This window comes from Podarcis gaigeae (assembly GCF_964106915.1).
Source record: "Podarcis gaigeae genome assembly, chromosome: 13".
Taxonomy (NCBI): Eukaryota; Metazoa; Chordata; class Lepidosauria; order Squamata; family Lacertidae; genus Podarcis; species Podarcis gaigeae.
In genome coordinates, this window is record NC_139689.1 from 32,400,313 (window position 1) to 32,416,737 (window position 16,425).

Sequence of the window (16,425 nt, forward strand, 5' to 3'; positions counted from 1 at the left end):
TGGAACGCCCAACTCCCATCAGCCCCAAGCTATTATTGCCTGTTTGAGTGAGACTGGAGCTGCAGTCAACCTGTGGAGGCTCCGAGCCCTGCCACATAAAAGTACCCCATTTCAATAATTTTTTCACCTAATCATTTCAAAGCTATTAGCAGTCCTCTTAAACTTATCCTTCTGAGAGGAAAACCCCTTTCCTTCAACCTGCAATATACAAAGCATCGTGAGACGTATTTTACATATTACATACATATTTTAATTTAAACAAAATTATTTTGCGTGTTTTCATTCCCATATTTCTACACGAGTAAATAGCATTCCTCTTTTCTTTTTTTCAATCTCTATTTTCAGTAGGAACAGAGGTCACATTTCCCCTTTTCCCACCGCACCTTGATTCTCCTTTTCAAGTAGCCCGATACCTGCGGAACTACATCACCCAGCATGCAACTGGTGGCAGGGGGGAGCGGCTGCGTAGAAGCCTCCAGCCAATAGCCACACCAGAACCCCTATCCTGCACACGCGCAGTGGCGCCCACGCGCCCACGCCGCCTCGGAGGGGTCCCGGGCATCATGGCGGAGCCGGAGGTCTCATCGCAAGCTAGCCGGGCCCCGCAGGCTAGCGCTCCCTCCGTCTCCACAGTGTCTGCGGCCACGGCTCCGCCGGTAGTGGGAGGAGGCGGAGCCGGAGGAAGCAGCAGCGATCCGGTTCGCCCGGGGTTGAGCCAGCAGCAGCGCGCGAGCCAGCGTAAGGCGCATGCGCGGAGCTTCCCGCGGGCAAAGAAGCTGGAAAAGCTGGGGGTGTTCTCAGCCTGCAAGGTACGGGGGCCCGGAGGGATCAAAAGACTGGGAATTCCTCCCGGCTACGTGGTCCAGCCATAGCTGCATCCTTTCTCTAGACCAGAAAAGATGTTGCAGACATAGAAGCTGTATTTGTTTGTCCGGGATGTTAGTTTACGTTTTTAATCGCCCATATCCCGGAATTCTATGGGCAAATGGCAACAGTTGGAAATAAAATGTTTTTGGATGTAAGAAGCTGCCTAACAAACCATGTGGTCCACATTGTTCTGATTTTCTGGTAATGGGCCTCCATGGTTTAAGGCAAGGTCTTTTGGATGATGCCTGCCTGAAATTTATTGCCTGTTGATGCCAGGGTGTGAACCTGGAATCTTCTGTTTATTATATTTTGCTCAGCTATAGCCCCATTTTAATAATAATAATACAGTAATTATTATAATATGCATGTTTAGAAAACAATCATGAAATGAATCTTGAAATGTGTAGTATCTCTAGCTCAGTTGGTAGAGCATGATACTCTTAATCTCAGGGTTATGAGTTTGAGCCCCACGTTGAGCAAAAGATTTCTGCATTGCAAGGGGTTGAATTAAATGATACTTGTTTTCCCTTCCAACTCTTCTAAAGACTTGTATCTGCCCCACCTGAAAGAGCAGTACTGAGCTTTATGGCACGAAGCATGCCGTTGGTCATAGCTGTTAATTCTAATCATGAAATTCATTTCCACAAAAAGTGAAGCTATTGCAGCACTTCCAGTTGTGGTCAGTGCTATTCCAAATCATGAGTGGCCCCACTGAAGTTAATGGGCATGACTGACTAGGATTCATTCATTTCAGTAGTTCTACTCTTGAGTAGGAATAGCATTGGATACAACCCATTATGTCTGATCTAGTACTAAATATGTGGATGAATCAAAGGAATCAGTATCTGGAGCTTGGTAATTGTGAGTGATGAAATGGAACTTGGCTTTTTCAGTTTTCCACTTCTGGTAGTTGTGCATCTCTGCTCAAGGATTCCCGTGTCCCCTTTCTGCAGTCAGGCAGATGAAGTCATTCCCACTGTATCTTTGCAAACCTCCTTTTGCAGTCATTTGCAGCAGCATAGTGATATGTGTGGGAAGGGACTGTGCATTCCGTAACAGGCACCACATAGAATGGCTCTGTTCTGCCTTAAAACAATGAGGGAACCGATTAAGTTGCATAAACATTTTTGCATTCCCCCCTCCCCATTTTTAGTGGCTGTGATTTTATGGGAAGCAAAAATGGACACAGAAAGAGGGAGGAAACACATTCCCATTGCCTTGGCCACCTGAGCCAACTCTCCTCTGTGCTGTGGCAGTTCAGCACACTGAAACGGCAAGTGTCTGCTCAGACTCTCATCCACGTATATAGGTCCTGCCTGTCTGGACTGTGTTGCTGTCTGTGGGGTGCATGCTGCACCTGCCAAAGCACATTCTGGCACAATTGGAGTCTGATAGGGGCTTCAGAGAGATGCCATTGCATCTCTGTTTACTCATACTGGTCTCAATAAATAGTCAAATCTGACTAGCTCTATGATACATCATCATGTCTGCTGCAATAAATTTCTGATTGGATAGGACCTCTCAGTGAAGGGAAAAGAGTTAGCTCTGTACATTAAATAAATTTTTTTTTTAAATGGTGCAGAAGCAGATCAGTATAAAAATTTCTGTAAACAGCCAGGAAAAATGAAGCCAAAAGGGGGTGAAGTTTGGTGTGTTTTCCCCGAAACCCACTCCAGGGTACATTTCACATCCCTTGAAAGCACCTTTTATTTTTGCCTCAAACATGCCTGAGTGAAAATTCAGCATGGCTCTGCTTTTATTAAAGCAGCTTTTTACCTGTAACATATTAGTTATGGTGTTCATGGATGTGAGCGTTGCCCCAGTTTTTTCTACACATAGCAGCCTTGCTCTCTCTCTCTCTCTTTCTCCCCACTCCTCCAGGCTAATGACTCTTGCAAATGCAATGGGTGGAAGAACCCAAACCCTCCCACAGCCCCCCGTATGGACCTGCAGCAGACGGTCACCAACCTCAGCGAGCCCTGCCGTAGCTGTGGGCACACGCTAGGTAACTCAGCAAGCCCCTCTCTCTCTCTCTCTCTCTCTCTCTCTCTCTCTGTTTTATTCCCAGCCCAGGTGAAGGCACTTGGGAGTCGGGAAGAGGACTTCCCCATCAAGTCTACCACCAGCAGAAGTGATGCTGTACTGTGAAAAATGCCCTTCTCCTCTGTCATATATGAAGCATCCTTTATTAGTTGTTTCAGACATCTGGTGGAAACATGTTTTTGCCCAGGCTTTCCCTGACCCATAATATTGGACCCTGTTACTTCTGAATGCCTTCTTTTGGCTGTTCCTACTTTTTTTTGTTTATTAGTATTTATTTTGACAGTTTATATACAGTACTGCTTAGTTATGATTGTCTCTAAGCAGTGTACAAAAAACCTTCTTTTTTTAAAAAGGGTAGGGGCCGTGTCCCTGCTTTCTTTGCCCACCAATCCCACTTATTTTCCCCATGGTGTGCAAAATCCCCACTCCCCCATCATCACCCCACTATCCTTATGATGAACTGCTACGTAGCAGCATCCTTACATTTGTATTATATAGTAAGGTAAAAAAGAAAGAGCTCCTGTTCTTTTGGTGCCAAATTCCATATTGGATATCAGACTTTATTTGATGGTTATTTTTTAAAAAAAACACAACAGTTTGTTTCATTTTTATCTCAGTCTGTCTCCATCAAACTCAGGCCAGTGGATGGTGGTTCCCCCTTTCATTTTATATTCACGACAACCCTATGAAGTAGGTTAGGATGAGAGGCAGCGACTGACTCAAAAGTCATCCAGTGTGTTTTGTGACTGAACTCACTGCCCTCTGTCCTACTTTAATACTCTGACCACTATACTATACAACAGGGGTGGACAATGAGTGGTGTTCAAATGTTTGTGTGTATCAACTTTTGTGACAGCTATACCCTGTACTTTAGCCAAAAGAAGTCTCTCACAGAGATCATTACTATTATGGTCCTGGCATTGCTCACAGGACCAAAACGGGACCAAAAACTTCTAGGGTGGCCAGGTGCGGTCTTCCAGGCCTTGAGATTCCCTTAGGTCACACCCCTCACCAGTCCTGCTCTACACCCTCCTTGCCTGCTTTGCTTCTCTGAAATGTGGCCTTGAATTCTTGAATTCCCTGAGTGGAAGTGTGTGCGTGTATGTTGAAATCTGGTTGCTGGCATGTATTGTACTGTACAAAGGTAAGAGTTGCATCCATTGCTTAGATTTCATTTGCCTTTAGTCACACCCACTCCTGGCATGTGGCTCCCAGAATGTTGCCTGCAACGGAATGTGGCCCTCAGGATGGACAAGTTTCTAAAACTGAGTTTCCTGAAGTTGGGTCTCCAGCTATTTTTGGACTACAGTTCCCATCATCCCTGACCATTGGTCCTGCTAGCTAGGGATGATGGGAGTTGTAGTCCAAAAAAAACCCCAGCTGGAGACCCAAGCTTGGGAAACCCTGTTCTAAAAAGACATGACGTGAAGAAAAGGCAATGGGGGTAGGAGGAGGCCAATAGGAGTTGTAGTCCAGCAACAGCTGGAGGGCCACAGGTCCCCCTCCCTCCTGGAGAGAATCTTGCACACAGCAGACCTATATAATGTAGATAAGCCCCACCAGTTGCTAGATAAAGAGAGTGTCTGGATGGTGGCGGGTTGGGAGGTGGAGGGATGATGAGCCTTCGTTGTGCTCCATCCCATTTGGGTTAGACCATGACCTGATTTCTCTCACCTGCCCTCAGCTGACCATGTGTCTCACCTGGAGAATGTCTCTGAGGAAGAGATCAATCGGCTTCTGGGGATGGTAGTAGATGTGGAGAACCTTTTCATGTCAGTGCACAAGGAAGAGGACACAGACACCAAGCAAGTTTATTTCTACCTGTTTAAGGTGAGCTCAAAGAGGAATAGTGCATTGCAAAATGTCCACAGTGCTGGTTGCGGGTTTTCTGGTGGGGCGGGTGGTGGGGAGAGCAGAAACTCAGATAAATACGAGGAAGTTCTCAAGATCTTTTAAGTGGCTATTTCACATCAATGCTTTGGTTGTTGGTTTTTTAACTGCATTTATTATTTGTTTTCAAGAAATACACAGAGAAACAAACATTGTACACATAAACTTGGAGAAAGTTGATGTTTTATGGATCTGTTGTTGATTTTATCCTTATATGTTGTACTACGCCTTGCTGTATTTTTATGAAAATGTAGATTATAAATTAGTAAATGAAATAATAGCAAGAGTGCTCCTAGAATACATAAAGTATAGAAAGGAGACTGCAGCCACCGCCCTTGCAATGTGTCCATGAAGTTCTGCAGATCATCTCGGGCGAGTGCAGCTTTTGTTTCAGAGGGTGTGGACTTGCGAAGATGGTTGCATGAGCTTTCTGTCATGATACCATTTTACATTTGCTCAAGATCCTATGCCTTCCACTCCCCTGCCCCCAACTTTGTTGCTGTTTTGTTTTCCTTGTCATATTAATTCCCATATTTCCTTGTCTGCTTTATTGTGACAATAGTTGGTTCTGAAATACTAATGCAGAAATAACTGGAGACCAGTGGGGAAAAGTGTGGGAGCATAGGAAGATGTCTTGCGTTGAGCTAGACCACCGGTCCCTTGAGTTTAGTATTGTCTATGTCAAGGCTGGGGAGCCTATGGCTTGCCAGTTGGTGTTGGGCTACCATCCGGTCATCTCTGACCATTGGACATGCTAGTTGGGGCTGCTAGGAGTTGGAGCCCAGAAGCACCTAGAGAGCACAGGTTCCCCAGCACTGGCTGGCAGCAGGTCTCCAATTTTTCCCGGGCCTACCAGGAGATGCCAGGGTTTGAACTTGTGATACGCTGGTATGGACTTGTTGTGCACCTTAGATGGAAGCCATTCTGAACAGATTGTGGGCACCCCATATACCTTGGAACATCTTAGACAGAACTAGTAAAACCATCTCAAGGAGCTCACGAGCAGGATTTGAAATAGGAGCGACAGAAGGAATAGAAGAATATAGTATACCAACGTGTTGGTATAAGAGAGAGAAGGTATTGTACAGCAGGGGGGAGGAATTAAAACACCATGGAAAATGGAGTGGGAAGTCGAGAAAATATAAATTTATTAGGTATTGAAGTATATATGACAAACTTTTGAAAATTCAATAAAAAATTATTACAAAGAAAAAACCTACAAGGAAATAATGGGTGATCCCCCCTTTTTCCCCTTGAGATTGAAACAATTTCTTTCCCCCCTCTCCACAGCTCCTAAGGAAATGCATCCTACAGATGAGCCGCCCAGTTGTTGAGGGCTCACTCGGAAGCCCCCCTTTTGAAAAACCAAACATTGAACAGGTAAAAAGATGCCTTGAGAGATGTAAAATGCCAGGGTGCATCTAAAACACATATTTGGCTCCCTGTGCCTAGAAAAAAAAGGCTGTATTCCCCTCGCAGAGCTACAATTATCAGAGTAGTTTAATTAATCCCTCTTCACTGGGAACTGTAGGAATGGTTGCTCTGTGAGGGAACTAGGGGGTCTCCTAACAACTTTATAAATCATAATAATTTGGTGGGTAGGGCTCAGATGGCAACCCAGTATGCCGGAGACCCCACAGAAGTGTAAGGCTGCTATAGCTCACCTGGCCTTCTGTTCTCCCTCTCAGGGCGTCTTAAACTTTGTGCAGTACAAGTTCAGCCACCTGCCCCCTAAGGAGCGACAGACCATGTTTGAGTTGTCGAAGATGTTCCTTCTGTGCCTAAACTACTGGAAGCTGGAAACGCCGTCTCAGTTCCGCCAGCGCTCACAAAATGATGATGTGGCAACGTACAAGGTTAACTACACCAGGTGAGTTGGGGGAAGCAAAGAAAACAGAGCCCAAGTCTTAACTTGTGTCGGGAAGTTTTTAATGCTTGATGTTTTATTATGTTTTTATATGTGCTGGAAGCCACTCAGAATAGCTGGGGAAATCCAGCTAGATGGACGAGGTATAAATAAAATAAAATAACAACTATTATTATTATTAGCAGGGCTAATCTCCAATGACTCATTTGCATTGTCAAGTGTGGTTTGGTGACTTAATGATAAAGATGAACACCTCTGGGCAATTGCATTTCCATATTTCCTGAATAACTACAGCAAAACAACAACAACTCCTCAATGCTTCTCAGATGGGAGCCAGAGGTGAAGGGAGGGAGCTGATCCTGCAGCAAGCAGAGTCACTTTTCATTCACCAGTGAAAGAAGTCATAGCGACTGCCCAAACTCTGCTGCCCTAACCATGAACGCTGCAGGGGAGTACAGTTGTACCTTGGCTCCCAAACACCTTGGGAATCAAACGTTTCGGCTCCTGAACGATCGAAACCCGGAAGTGAGTGTTCTGGTTTTCTAACGTTCTTTTGGAAGCCGAACATCCGATGGGACTGCCACAGCTTCTGATTGGCTGCAGGAGCTTCCTGCAGCCAATCAGAAGCCGTGCTTTGGTCTTCAAACATTTGGAAGTCAAACAGACTTCAGGAATGGATTCTGTTCAACTTCCGAGGTACGACTGTATATGGGACATTCTGACCTCAGCAAATTTTCTTCTCCCTCTGGCCGCCTACCCCCGTTGGCTGATTTTTAAGAGGGCATCTGAGATGGCCTGTACTCGTTCTCCACCCAAGACGGTGCTGGATTGGTCCCCTAGTCCACACAGGCAGAGAGGAATGGAGGACTGCATTGATTCAGTTGTATGTCAGGATTCTGTCCATTCACCTGGAGGCATGTGCGCTTGGGGAGGTAGAGGAGGTTTTCGAGGAAACCCAAGTTCTGAAAGAAAATGTTGGGAAACGTTGCTGTGACCTAATAATCCCATTTCCCCCTGTTGCGCTAATAAGTCCTCGCTGCCTGTGATACCTCTCTGGCCTTCCCTCACCCTAGGTGGCTGTGCTATTGCCATGTCCCCCAAAGCTGCGACAGCCTCCCACGCTACGAAACTACCCAGGTGTTTGGGCGCAACCTCCTCAAGTCCACTTTTACGGTGACTCGCCGGCAGCTGCTGGAGAAGTTCCGCGTGGAGAAGGACAAGCTTGTACCAGAGAAACGGACCCTCATCCTCACCCACTTCCCCAAGTAAGGCCAGTTCCATGAAGCTACTGGAAAGGGGGCCATGCAGCTGTAGCGGGTTGTGGTACCATTGTTGGTACCCAATTTAAAATAGGCCCGTTGAAATTAATAGATTTAGTTGGATACAACACTTTGGGTGCAAAACGGCAGCTCTGATGAGTCTGAAGGCATATTTCCCTCACAGAGTTATAATTCCCAGAGTTCCTTGGGAAAAGGGGTTGATGGGTAAACTGCTCTGAGAATCGTAGCTGTTTAAAGTGGTGTGACACTGACGGGGTGCCAACTATAAGGGGCTCTGGGTGCCTGAGCCCCCACAAAATTGTTGTGAGTGCTCAGCACCCACACTTCAGGACCCCCAACACAACGTTTGGTGCCTTGGAAAACACCGGAAGTCATGTCTGAGGTCTCAGAACATGACTTCTGGTGCCACCGGAAGTCAGGTTCCAAGGCCAAGGGGCGCACATGATGTCATGTTGCAGCATGACATCATGGGCACCCATAACCTGGGGTCCAAGTCAGCTCCCCTGGGCACTAATATAAATGTATACCACAGATGAGGCCTAAATCTGGTGTAGGGTTGGCCAGTCCCAATTTCTCATTCACTTTCATGATACTTTGGCTCCAGCTCATCCATGCAATTATTCTTTGGTGACTTGGTGTCCTCTTTTGACACCAAGTCAAAAGATGTGAGAAAGGAGGCTTGAGGGAGACTCACTCACAGCTACATAAGTTTGAGCATCATCTCCATTTTTAAAAGGTGGGGGTTTTAACCCAGGTGGGATTTGTGGGACGCAGGTAGCGCTGTGGGTTAAACCACTGAGCCTAGGGCTTGCCGAGCAGAAGGTCGCGGTTCGAATCCCCGCAATGGGGTGAGCTCCCGTTGCTTGGTCCCTGCTCCTGCCAACCTAGCAATTCGGAAGCACGTCAAAGTGCAAGTAGATAAATAGGTACCGCTCCGGCGGGAAGGTAAACCGTGTTTCTGTGCGCTGCTCTGGTTCGCCAGAAGTGGCTTAGTCATGCTGGCCACATGACCCGGAAGCTGTACACCAGCTCCCTCAGCCAGTAAAGCGAGATGAGCGCCGCAATCCCAGAGTCAGTCACAACTGGACCTAATGGTCAGGGGTCCCTTTACCTTTACCTAAAGCTTGAAGAGTCGGCCGCCACTGCATTGACACTGGGGTTCACGAGACTCCTGTATATGTTTTGCCCTGCTGATTCCCCTCCATTTCTCCCTGCCCAGGTTTCTATCAATGCTCGAGGAAGAAATCTATGGGGAGAGCTCACCAATCTGGGAGGCTGACTTTACTATGCCGGCATCAGAAGGAACCCCACTCGTTCCCCGGCCAGGTGTGTATCTCTTGGAACCCTTTTTTGGCAGCCTTCTGTCCTCATGCAAATCTGTGACACAGCCTTATGCCGGTCCGCTCTGACTTGCAGGAGCTCTCCAAAGTGTCATGCAGAGGTCTTTCCCAGTCTTGCTACCCAAGATTGTTTTAACTGGTGGTTTGTACATGGGGCCTGCTGCAATCAAAAAGGAAAAAAAAAACCTGTAGGTCTGTTCTGAGTAGGACTGGCATTGGCTACAACCCATAAATTCCCAATCAACTTTCTACTGATTGGGCTGTGTGGATTGTGCTCTCTGTTCCCTATTCATTTTCTCTCAAGATCCTGAACATCCACATTACACCAGTCCAATAAGCATTTATAAACGACTGTTGTGGGTTTAGCTTTTTTTAAAGATCCAGTCATATCCTCTAGCACTGTAGGAGATCCTGAAGCACTCAAAGCTGATGGTCCTTAGACAGACACCCAAAGGTAGCATGACTGGAGATGGTGTGCAATTCAGCACTTTTACCTCAGTAAAAGGGGGTAACCCATGCATGCCACCCTGAGCCCCTTAAAATGGGATAAAAATAAAGGTATTACAGTGTAAGTTGGCTGCTTGTTGTGGCTATATGTTATGTACCTGAGGCAGGTGTGGGTGGGTCAGACAATTCCTCCTTCATTTTCTGTTGCAGCTGCTTCGTCTCTTAATAGGGCTGTGTGTTCTTGTTTTTTCCCCATGCAGCAATCAGCACCGTTCCTGCAGCCAGCACTCCTCTCTTCAGCAAATCTCTCAGCTGCAGTTCCTCCTTGGCTTCCATTAACCTGGATGGCAGCTCATTGGATTCTGTGCCAGGTAAAGCCTGTAGTGTAGACGTATCTGGAGAATGTCCAAGCCAAACATCTTCAGCGAAGGGCTTAATAATAAGCCCTTGCTAGGAGACATATGTTTTTCCCTTTGCAAAAGAGTTTCTTGAACAACCAGCCAAGAGTTTTGCAAACTCAGAAGGTTTTGTACTGAATTAAAAGCCGTTGGTTCATCCCTAGCCTCCTTGAGCCTGGGGGCACAGCTGGAAATCCAAGAAACATGAAAATAAATCCTGTTAGATCAGGAAAATGCCCCAACTAGTCCAGCATTCTGTTCTCACAGTGGCCAAGCAATAATAATAATAATAATAATAATAATAAATAATAAATAATTTATTATTTATACGCCACCCATCCGGCTGAGTTTCCCCAGCCACTCTGGGTGGCTCCCAATCAAGTGTTAAAAACAATACAGCGTTAAATATTAAAAACTTCCCTGAACAGGGCTGCCTTCAGATAGAATCATAGAATCATAGAGTTGGAAGAGACCACAAGGGCCATCGAGTCCAACCCCCTGCCAAGCAGGAAACACCATCAGAGCACTCCTGACATATGGTTGTCAAGCCTCTGCTTAAAGACCTCCAAAGAAGTAGACTCCACCACACTCCTTGGCAGCAAATTCCTCTGTCGAACAGCTCTTACTGTCAGGAAGTTCTTCCTAATGTTTAGGTGGAATCTTCTTTTAAAGATAGGATAGCTGCTTATTTCCTTCAAATCTGAAGGGAGGGCATTCCACAGGGTGGGCGCCACTACCGAGAAGGCCCTCTGTCTGGTTCCCTGTAACCTCACTTCTCGCAATGAGGGAACCGCCAGAAGGCCCTCGGCGCTGGATCTCAATGTCTGGGCTGAACGATGGAAGTGGATATGCTCCTTCAGGTATACAGGACCAAGATGCCTTTGCGAAGCCTGCATGGACAAATTGAGTGTAACAGCACTCCACACTTGAAGATTCCCATTAACCGGCATTCAGAAGCATACTGCCTCCAGCTAGTTGTGAAATACCCATTTTGCAGGAGAAAAACTGAGGATGCTCAGAAGCCACCCACCCACTCTCCAGTGAGAGGCAAACCACCAATATGCTCCAAATAAATAAAACACAGACAAAAGAAAACAGGCAACAGATAAGACCCCCAACCAAAAAACCCTCCTTTTTATAAATATAGATAAAGAAACATTGGGAAGGGGGCCTTGGTAGGCAGCATGTAAGGGAGCCGTGGTGCCCATGAGGGCCAGGTTTAGGAACCCAGCTCCACAAGTATTGTTTTACTCACAATCCATTCATAAGCTATATTTAACCGTGTCTTAAATTTGACACTGCAGCTCAAAGCCACCTGTCACGTAGGAGTAAAACCCAGAATCAGATTTATTTATCAGGCGCAGAAAACAAGAGCTTTCCAATGTCAACATGCAGGCGAAGGCAAATACTTAATTTTATTCATGTTGTCCAATTTTAAATTGTTGTTATGGCCTAATTTGTATTGAAATTGTCCTTTGTTTTTTCCGGTGTTATGTTTCGCTGACTAGCTGTATGAGTCAATCTGGTCTGTGACCGTTTAATAAAATTTGATTTGATTTGATTTGATTTATGCATATGCTGTTTGCTAAAAAAGAGTGAGAAGTTAACGTTTCTGGGAGTTTCATCAATCACTTCAGCCTACAATAATTTTTTTGGCATAGGCGTAGATAGAGCCTGAGGCCTCATTCCTTTTCCCTGTCTCACAGGTGAGAAGAGGAAGCTTCCAGAGAGCCTGACGCTGGAGGATGCGAAGCGGATTCGCGTGCTGGGTGACATCCCGATGGAGCTCGTAAACGAAGTGATGTTGACTATCACAGATCCAGCAGCCATGCTGGGACCTGAGGTATGGCAAGGAGGAGGGGCATAAAGGAGTGGATATTCACCAACCTTTTGGGAATCAATTTTTAGCCAGAGGGACATGTTCTTTTTAGGGGCAACATTTCAGGTTTCATAGGCTGCTGCTGGCCAGGGCCAAAGGCAAAAGTGAGCAGATCAGTGAACGTAAATTTTACCTTTGTGCAGCAGGCTAGTTTTTTGCCCGCACTCAACTCCTCTTTCTCCTCCATGCCATGACACATTCCAGCCAGACAAAAGACGTCTGAGAAGGGTACAGGCCCCTCAGCAAGGGGGGTGGCCTGGGGAGAGTCTGTGTGGCGAATAGAAAGGCTTAGTAAGGCACATTTGGCACAGAATACAGCAAACCAATCTCAGCAGTTGTCACACTAATTGTATGGTTCAGTTCCGGCCCGCTGCATGAACCCAAGCAGATCTTCAGCCCCAAGTACTCATGGAACTTTAGGGAGAGACTTCCTAGGTTGAGACACATGAAATAACATTATCTTGAACTAGTGGTTTTTTTGGTTAAAAACAACAAGAGGTTCTGCTCCTCGTACACCAGCATGGTGTAGTGGTTAAGAGCGGTGGACTCGTAATCTGGTGAACTGGGTTCCTCCACATGCAGCTGCTGGGTGACTTGGGTGACACTTCACTGAAGTCTCTCAGCCTCACTCACCTCACAGAGTGTTTGTTGTGGGGGAGGAAGGGAAAGGAGATTGTTAGCCGCTTTGAGACTCCTTAAGGGGAGAGAAAGGCAGAATATCAAGTCCAAACGCTTCTTCATCATCACCATACATGGAGGAAAGTACCTAAACCTAAGAATGATAATACACACACAAAGCAAAGAGTGTAGCATAATGAAATAGGAAAAGCATATCAAGCATTCCTTGGCTAATTAAAGCTTGCTGTTGCCTTCGATTTGCATTCCAATCCCCATACACTTCCCAAAGATTCAAGGAAAACAATTTTCGCTGACCTTATCTTCCCTTAATTAGTTTTTAACGCCTTCCAAGTTGTTGTTTTTTTCCAGGTAGGCAAAGCCATGAGTCAGATCACAAGTTAATCCCTTCATCCACAGACCACATAAAGGTTTTATTTTTATTTTTTTAATATAATGCTCCATTTCCTTCAGACCTTGCATGTTAGCATTAACAAGTTCTACCAGTGTTCTGTTTTTCCTTCGCTCCCAGACCAGCCTGCTCTCCGCCAATGCAGCCCGGGATGAGACGGCCCGCCTAGAGGAGCGCCGCGGCATCATCGAATTCCATGTCATCGGCAACTCGCTCTCGCAGAAATCCAACAAGAAGATTCTCATGTGGCTGGTTGGGCTGCAGAATGTATTTTCACACCAGCTGCCTCGAATGCCCAAGGAGTACATTACCCGTCTGGTTTTTGATCCGTAAGTTGAGCAACGGCCCTGGTTCGTCAATGGTTGCGGGTAGCAACAGGTGTGTCATAAGACAGGTGCTGTATTAACACCACAACACTAAACCCCCCCCTCCAACCCTGAGTCTTTAGAATTGGGAAAACTTAAAAATCAGTGCAGATTTATCGAGTAAAGACTCGAAGAATATGAACGTAGGGACTTGTTTCCAGAACTTTCAACAAACGGTTTGCTGCCAAATTAGGATGTGAGCTGAGCCTCTGTACAACAGCTTAGTCCAGTAGTTTTCAACCAGTGTGCCATGGCCCCCTGGGGTGCCTTGAATGATGGTCAGGGGTGCCGCGGGCAACACTGGCCTCTGTGCCTCTTTCCTTCTCTCCCTCCTGTGATGCCCTCTTGCATCTCCCAAAGGCTTGCACAGCAGTTCGTTGCAGCAGCCCTGGCTACAAGCTCCCCAGATGAACAGTGCCTCTGGAGCTGGCCAGGGGGTGCTTCCCAGGCCCCTGTGGGGCAGTGTGAGGAGGCATCTCTCCTTGGGGCAGGGTGGGCAGCTCAGAGACCAGGGGTGGCAGCTGCGGCTACTCAGAGGACTGCCGGGGGGGAGGGGAAAGGATGCTGAGGGAACCCTCCACAAGGGAGCGGTGAAGGACTACCAGCTCTGCAGGCAAGGAGTGACAGAATAGAGCTGCTGAGCCCCACAGGGGTGTCGCAGAAAGAATGTACAGTGGTACCTCTGGTTACAGACGGGATAAGTTCCGGAGGCCCATTCGCAACCTTAACAGAACGCAACCCGCGGGTCGCAATTCGCCGCTTCTGCGCATGTGCATGATGTCATTTTGCGTGTCTGCGCATGAGCGAGCAGTGAAACCCAGAAGTAACCCATTCCATTACTTCCGGGTCGCCACGGGACGCAACCTGAAAATGCGCAACCTCAAGCAAATGTAACATGAGGTATGACTGTAGTTGGTCAAGGGAGTCGTGGACTCAAAAAGGTTGAAAACCTCATGCTTAGTCTCTTCTTCCCCCTCACTGTACTGTGCAATATCGTTTGTAAGCAAGTTGGCCGGACACAGTTCCCTCACAACGTTCTGTGGTTGACCCTTCCTGCTGAAACGCCACCTGATTGACAGAGGAAAACCATGATTAAACAGAAAAAATAATTCACAATTCCTTTCTTTTAGTGTTTGGCACAATATATAGCGCAAACACCCAACTTCCATCTTGACAAAATGGCTATTTTTAGGTGTTAAAGCAGGGATGAGGACTCACCGTGGCCCCAGTGGTCAGGAGCTGTAGGGAGTTGCTGGGAGTTGTACCCCAAAAGCATCTCGATGGCCACTGGTTCCCCATCCCTATGTTAGAATGCTTGTGAACATTCTGCAGCAGCTCACTTTTCCTGGGTTGTAGGCAGAGGTGGCCTGCAGGTTTGTTGTGCCATACTGCCAGCGGTGCCTCTCCTGTCTATTCTGATAAAAGGACAGAGGGTTTATCTGCATTCAGGCTTAACCTTGTGTAACAATCATTCCTGCCTCCCTGGATAATTTCAGGTTGTTCAGGTAAAACAGGGAAAACAAAATAAGATCCCTCAAATTTCTAGGATTCTACAAGAGAAGCTCGGACTGTTAAAAGTGTGGGGGGGATTTTTTGCAAAATTAAGGCAGTCACTGTTTGTTTGTTTGTTTGTTTGTTTGTTTGTTTGTTTTATATGCCACCTTTTTCCTCCAAGGAGCTCAATGTGCTGTCCATTCTTCTCCCCCTCCTCATCTAGTCCCCACAACAACCTTGTGAGATAGGTTAGGCGGAGAGGCAGTGACTGTCCCAAGGTCACCCAGTGAGCTTCATGGCCAAGTGGGGGTTTTGAACCCTGGTCTCCCACGTCCTAGTCTAATGCTCTGGCCACTATGCAACACTGCTGTATATCCCTTTATTCAATTCAGTCTAGGAAAGGTATAGAGTGGGATGAGAGAATAATGATGCTCAGCATTCACCTCATAGGAATATAGGAAGCTGTCTTATACGGTGCTGAATCAGTCTGTAGGCCCATTTTGCCCAGAATTAGCTATGCTGGCTGGCAGCAGCTTTCCCAATATTTCAGACAAGAAATCTTTCCTAGCCCTAGCTGGTGATGCTAGGGTTTGAGCCTGGGGCCTTCTGCCTCTGAGCTTACGGCTCCTCTGAAGTCCAGACACTTCCATTCGTTGCTCTGCTTTTCTTCACAGCAAACACAAGACTCTGGCACTGATCAAGGATGGCCGGGTGATCGGCGGCATCTGCTTCCGAATGTTCCCTACCCAGGGGTTCACAGAGATTGTCTTCTGTGCTGTGACGTCCAATGAGCAAGTCAAGGTAGGGTTGCTGGAGGTGGATTGTGTTACAATGTGGGGTGGGTGCGTTTGTGTTATATGTATGTGTGAGTGTACCTGGCCAGGAAGGGCAGTAGCCCAAGGCAAGGGGTGGAATTGAGCTCTACAGTAGCATTTGAGAGATCCTGCAGTCGATTGTAAACAAGTGCAAAGCATCCAGAAAAGTGAGAGCAAATTTAGAAAGCGTTCACCATTCCCGCCCCCTCTAACTATATTGCTGTCATTGTTAATAAAGAAGTTGCTCTGTGAATGGAGGGCATATTGGGCAGGAATATGGGGAAAGGGATAGGCCAGAAATGGGTTCCTTCAAATTATTACTATTACTATTACTATTACTATTACTATTACTATTTATTTATTGATTGATTGATTGATTTATATAACTTTTAGAAGACATCTGAAGACGGCCCTGTCTAGGGAAGCTTTTTAATATTTTATTATGTTTTTATATGTGCTGGAAGCCATTCAGAGTGGCTGGGGCAAACCTAGTTAGATGGGAGGGGTACAAATAATGAAGTTATTATGATGATAATTTCATTCCAGAGGACTCCTGAATTATCCAAAAAATGGTTGGGGTGTGTGTATTTAAATGTCCTGCTCAAGTAAACCACACTGCACTTATATGCATGTTGCTTCTACATACCCGTACAACTGGGACCTGCAGCTTACTGTGTGGCATTCTGCTGTTCAGGATTCCACTCCTTATCCCT

General features: G+C 46.4%; 1 protein-coding gene across 1 annotated transcript in view; it reads left to right on the plus strand.

Moving 5' to 3' along the window:
- The first annotated feature begins 538 nt into the window (after nucleotides 1-538).
- KAT2A (lysine acetyltransferase 2A) overlaps nucleotides 539-16,425 on the plus strand; it is a 28,268-nt gene continuing 12,381 nt past the window's right edge. Inside the window, exons 1-11 of the mRNA XM_083708753.1 lie at nucleotides 539-809; nucleotides 2,749-2,872; nucleotides 4,595-4,740; nucleotides 6,091-6,180; nucleotides 6,489-6,670; nucleotides 7,741-7,932; nucleotides 9,167-9,273; nucleotides 9,995-10,105; nucleotides 11,839-11,975; nucleotides 13,159-13,367; nucleotides 15,572-15,698. Coding sequence (XP_083564879.1) covers nucleotides 564-809; nucleotides 2,749-2,872; nucleotides 4,595-4,740; nucleotides 6,091-6,180; nucleotides 6,489-6,670; nucleotides 7,741-7,932; nucleotides 9,167-9,273; nucleotides 9,995-10,105; nucleotides 11,839-11,975; nucleotides 13,159-13,367; nucleotides 15,572-15,698 — 1,671 coding nt within the window. The 5' untranslated portion in view covers nucleotides 539-563. The remainder of the gene's footprint in view (nucleotides 810-2,748; nucleotides 2,873-4,594; nucleotides 4,741-6,090; nucleotides 6,181-6,488; nucleotides 6,671-7,740; nucleotides 7,933-9,166; nucleotides 9,274-9,994; nucleotides 10,106-11,838; nucleotides 11,976-13,158; nucleotides 13,368-15,571; nucleotides 15,699-16,425) is intronic.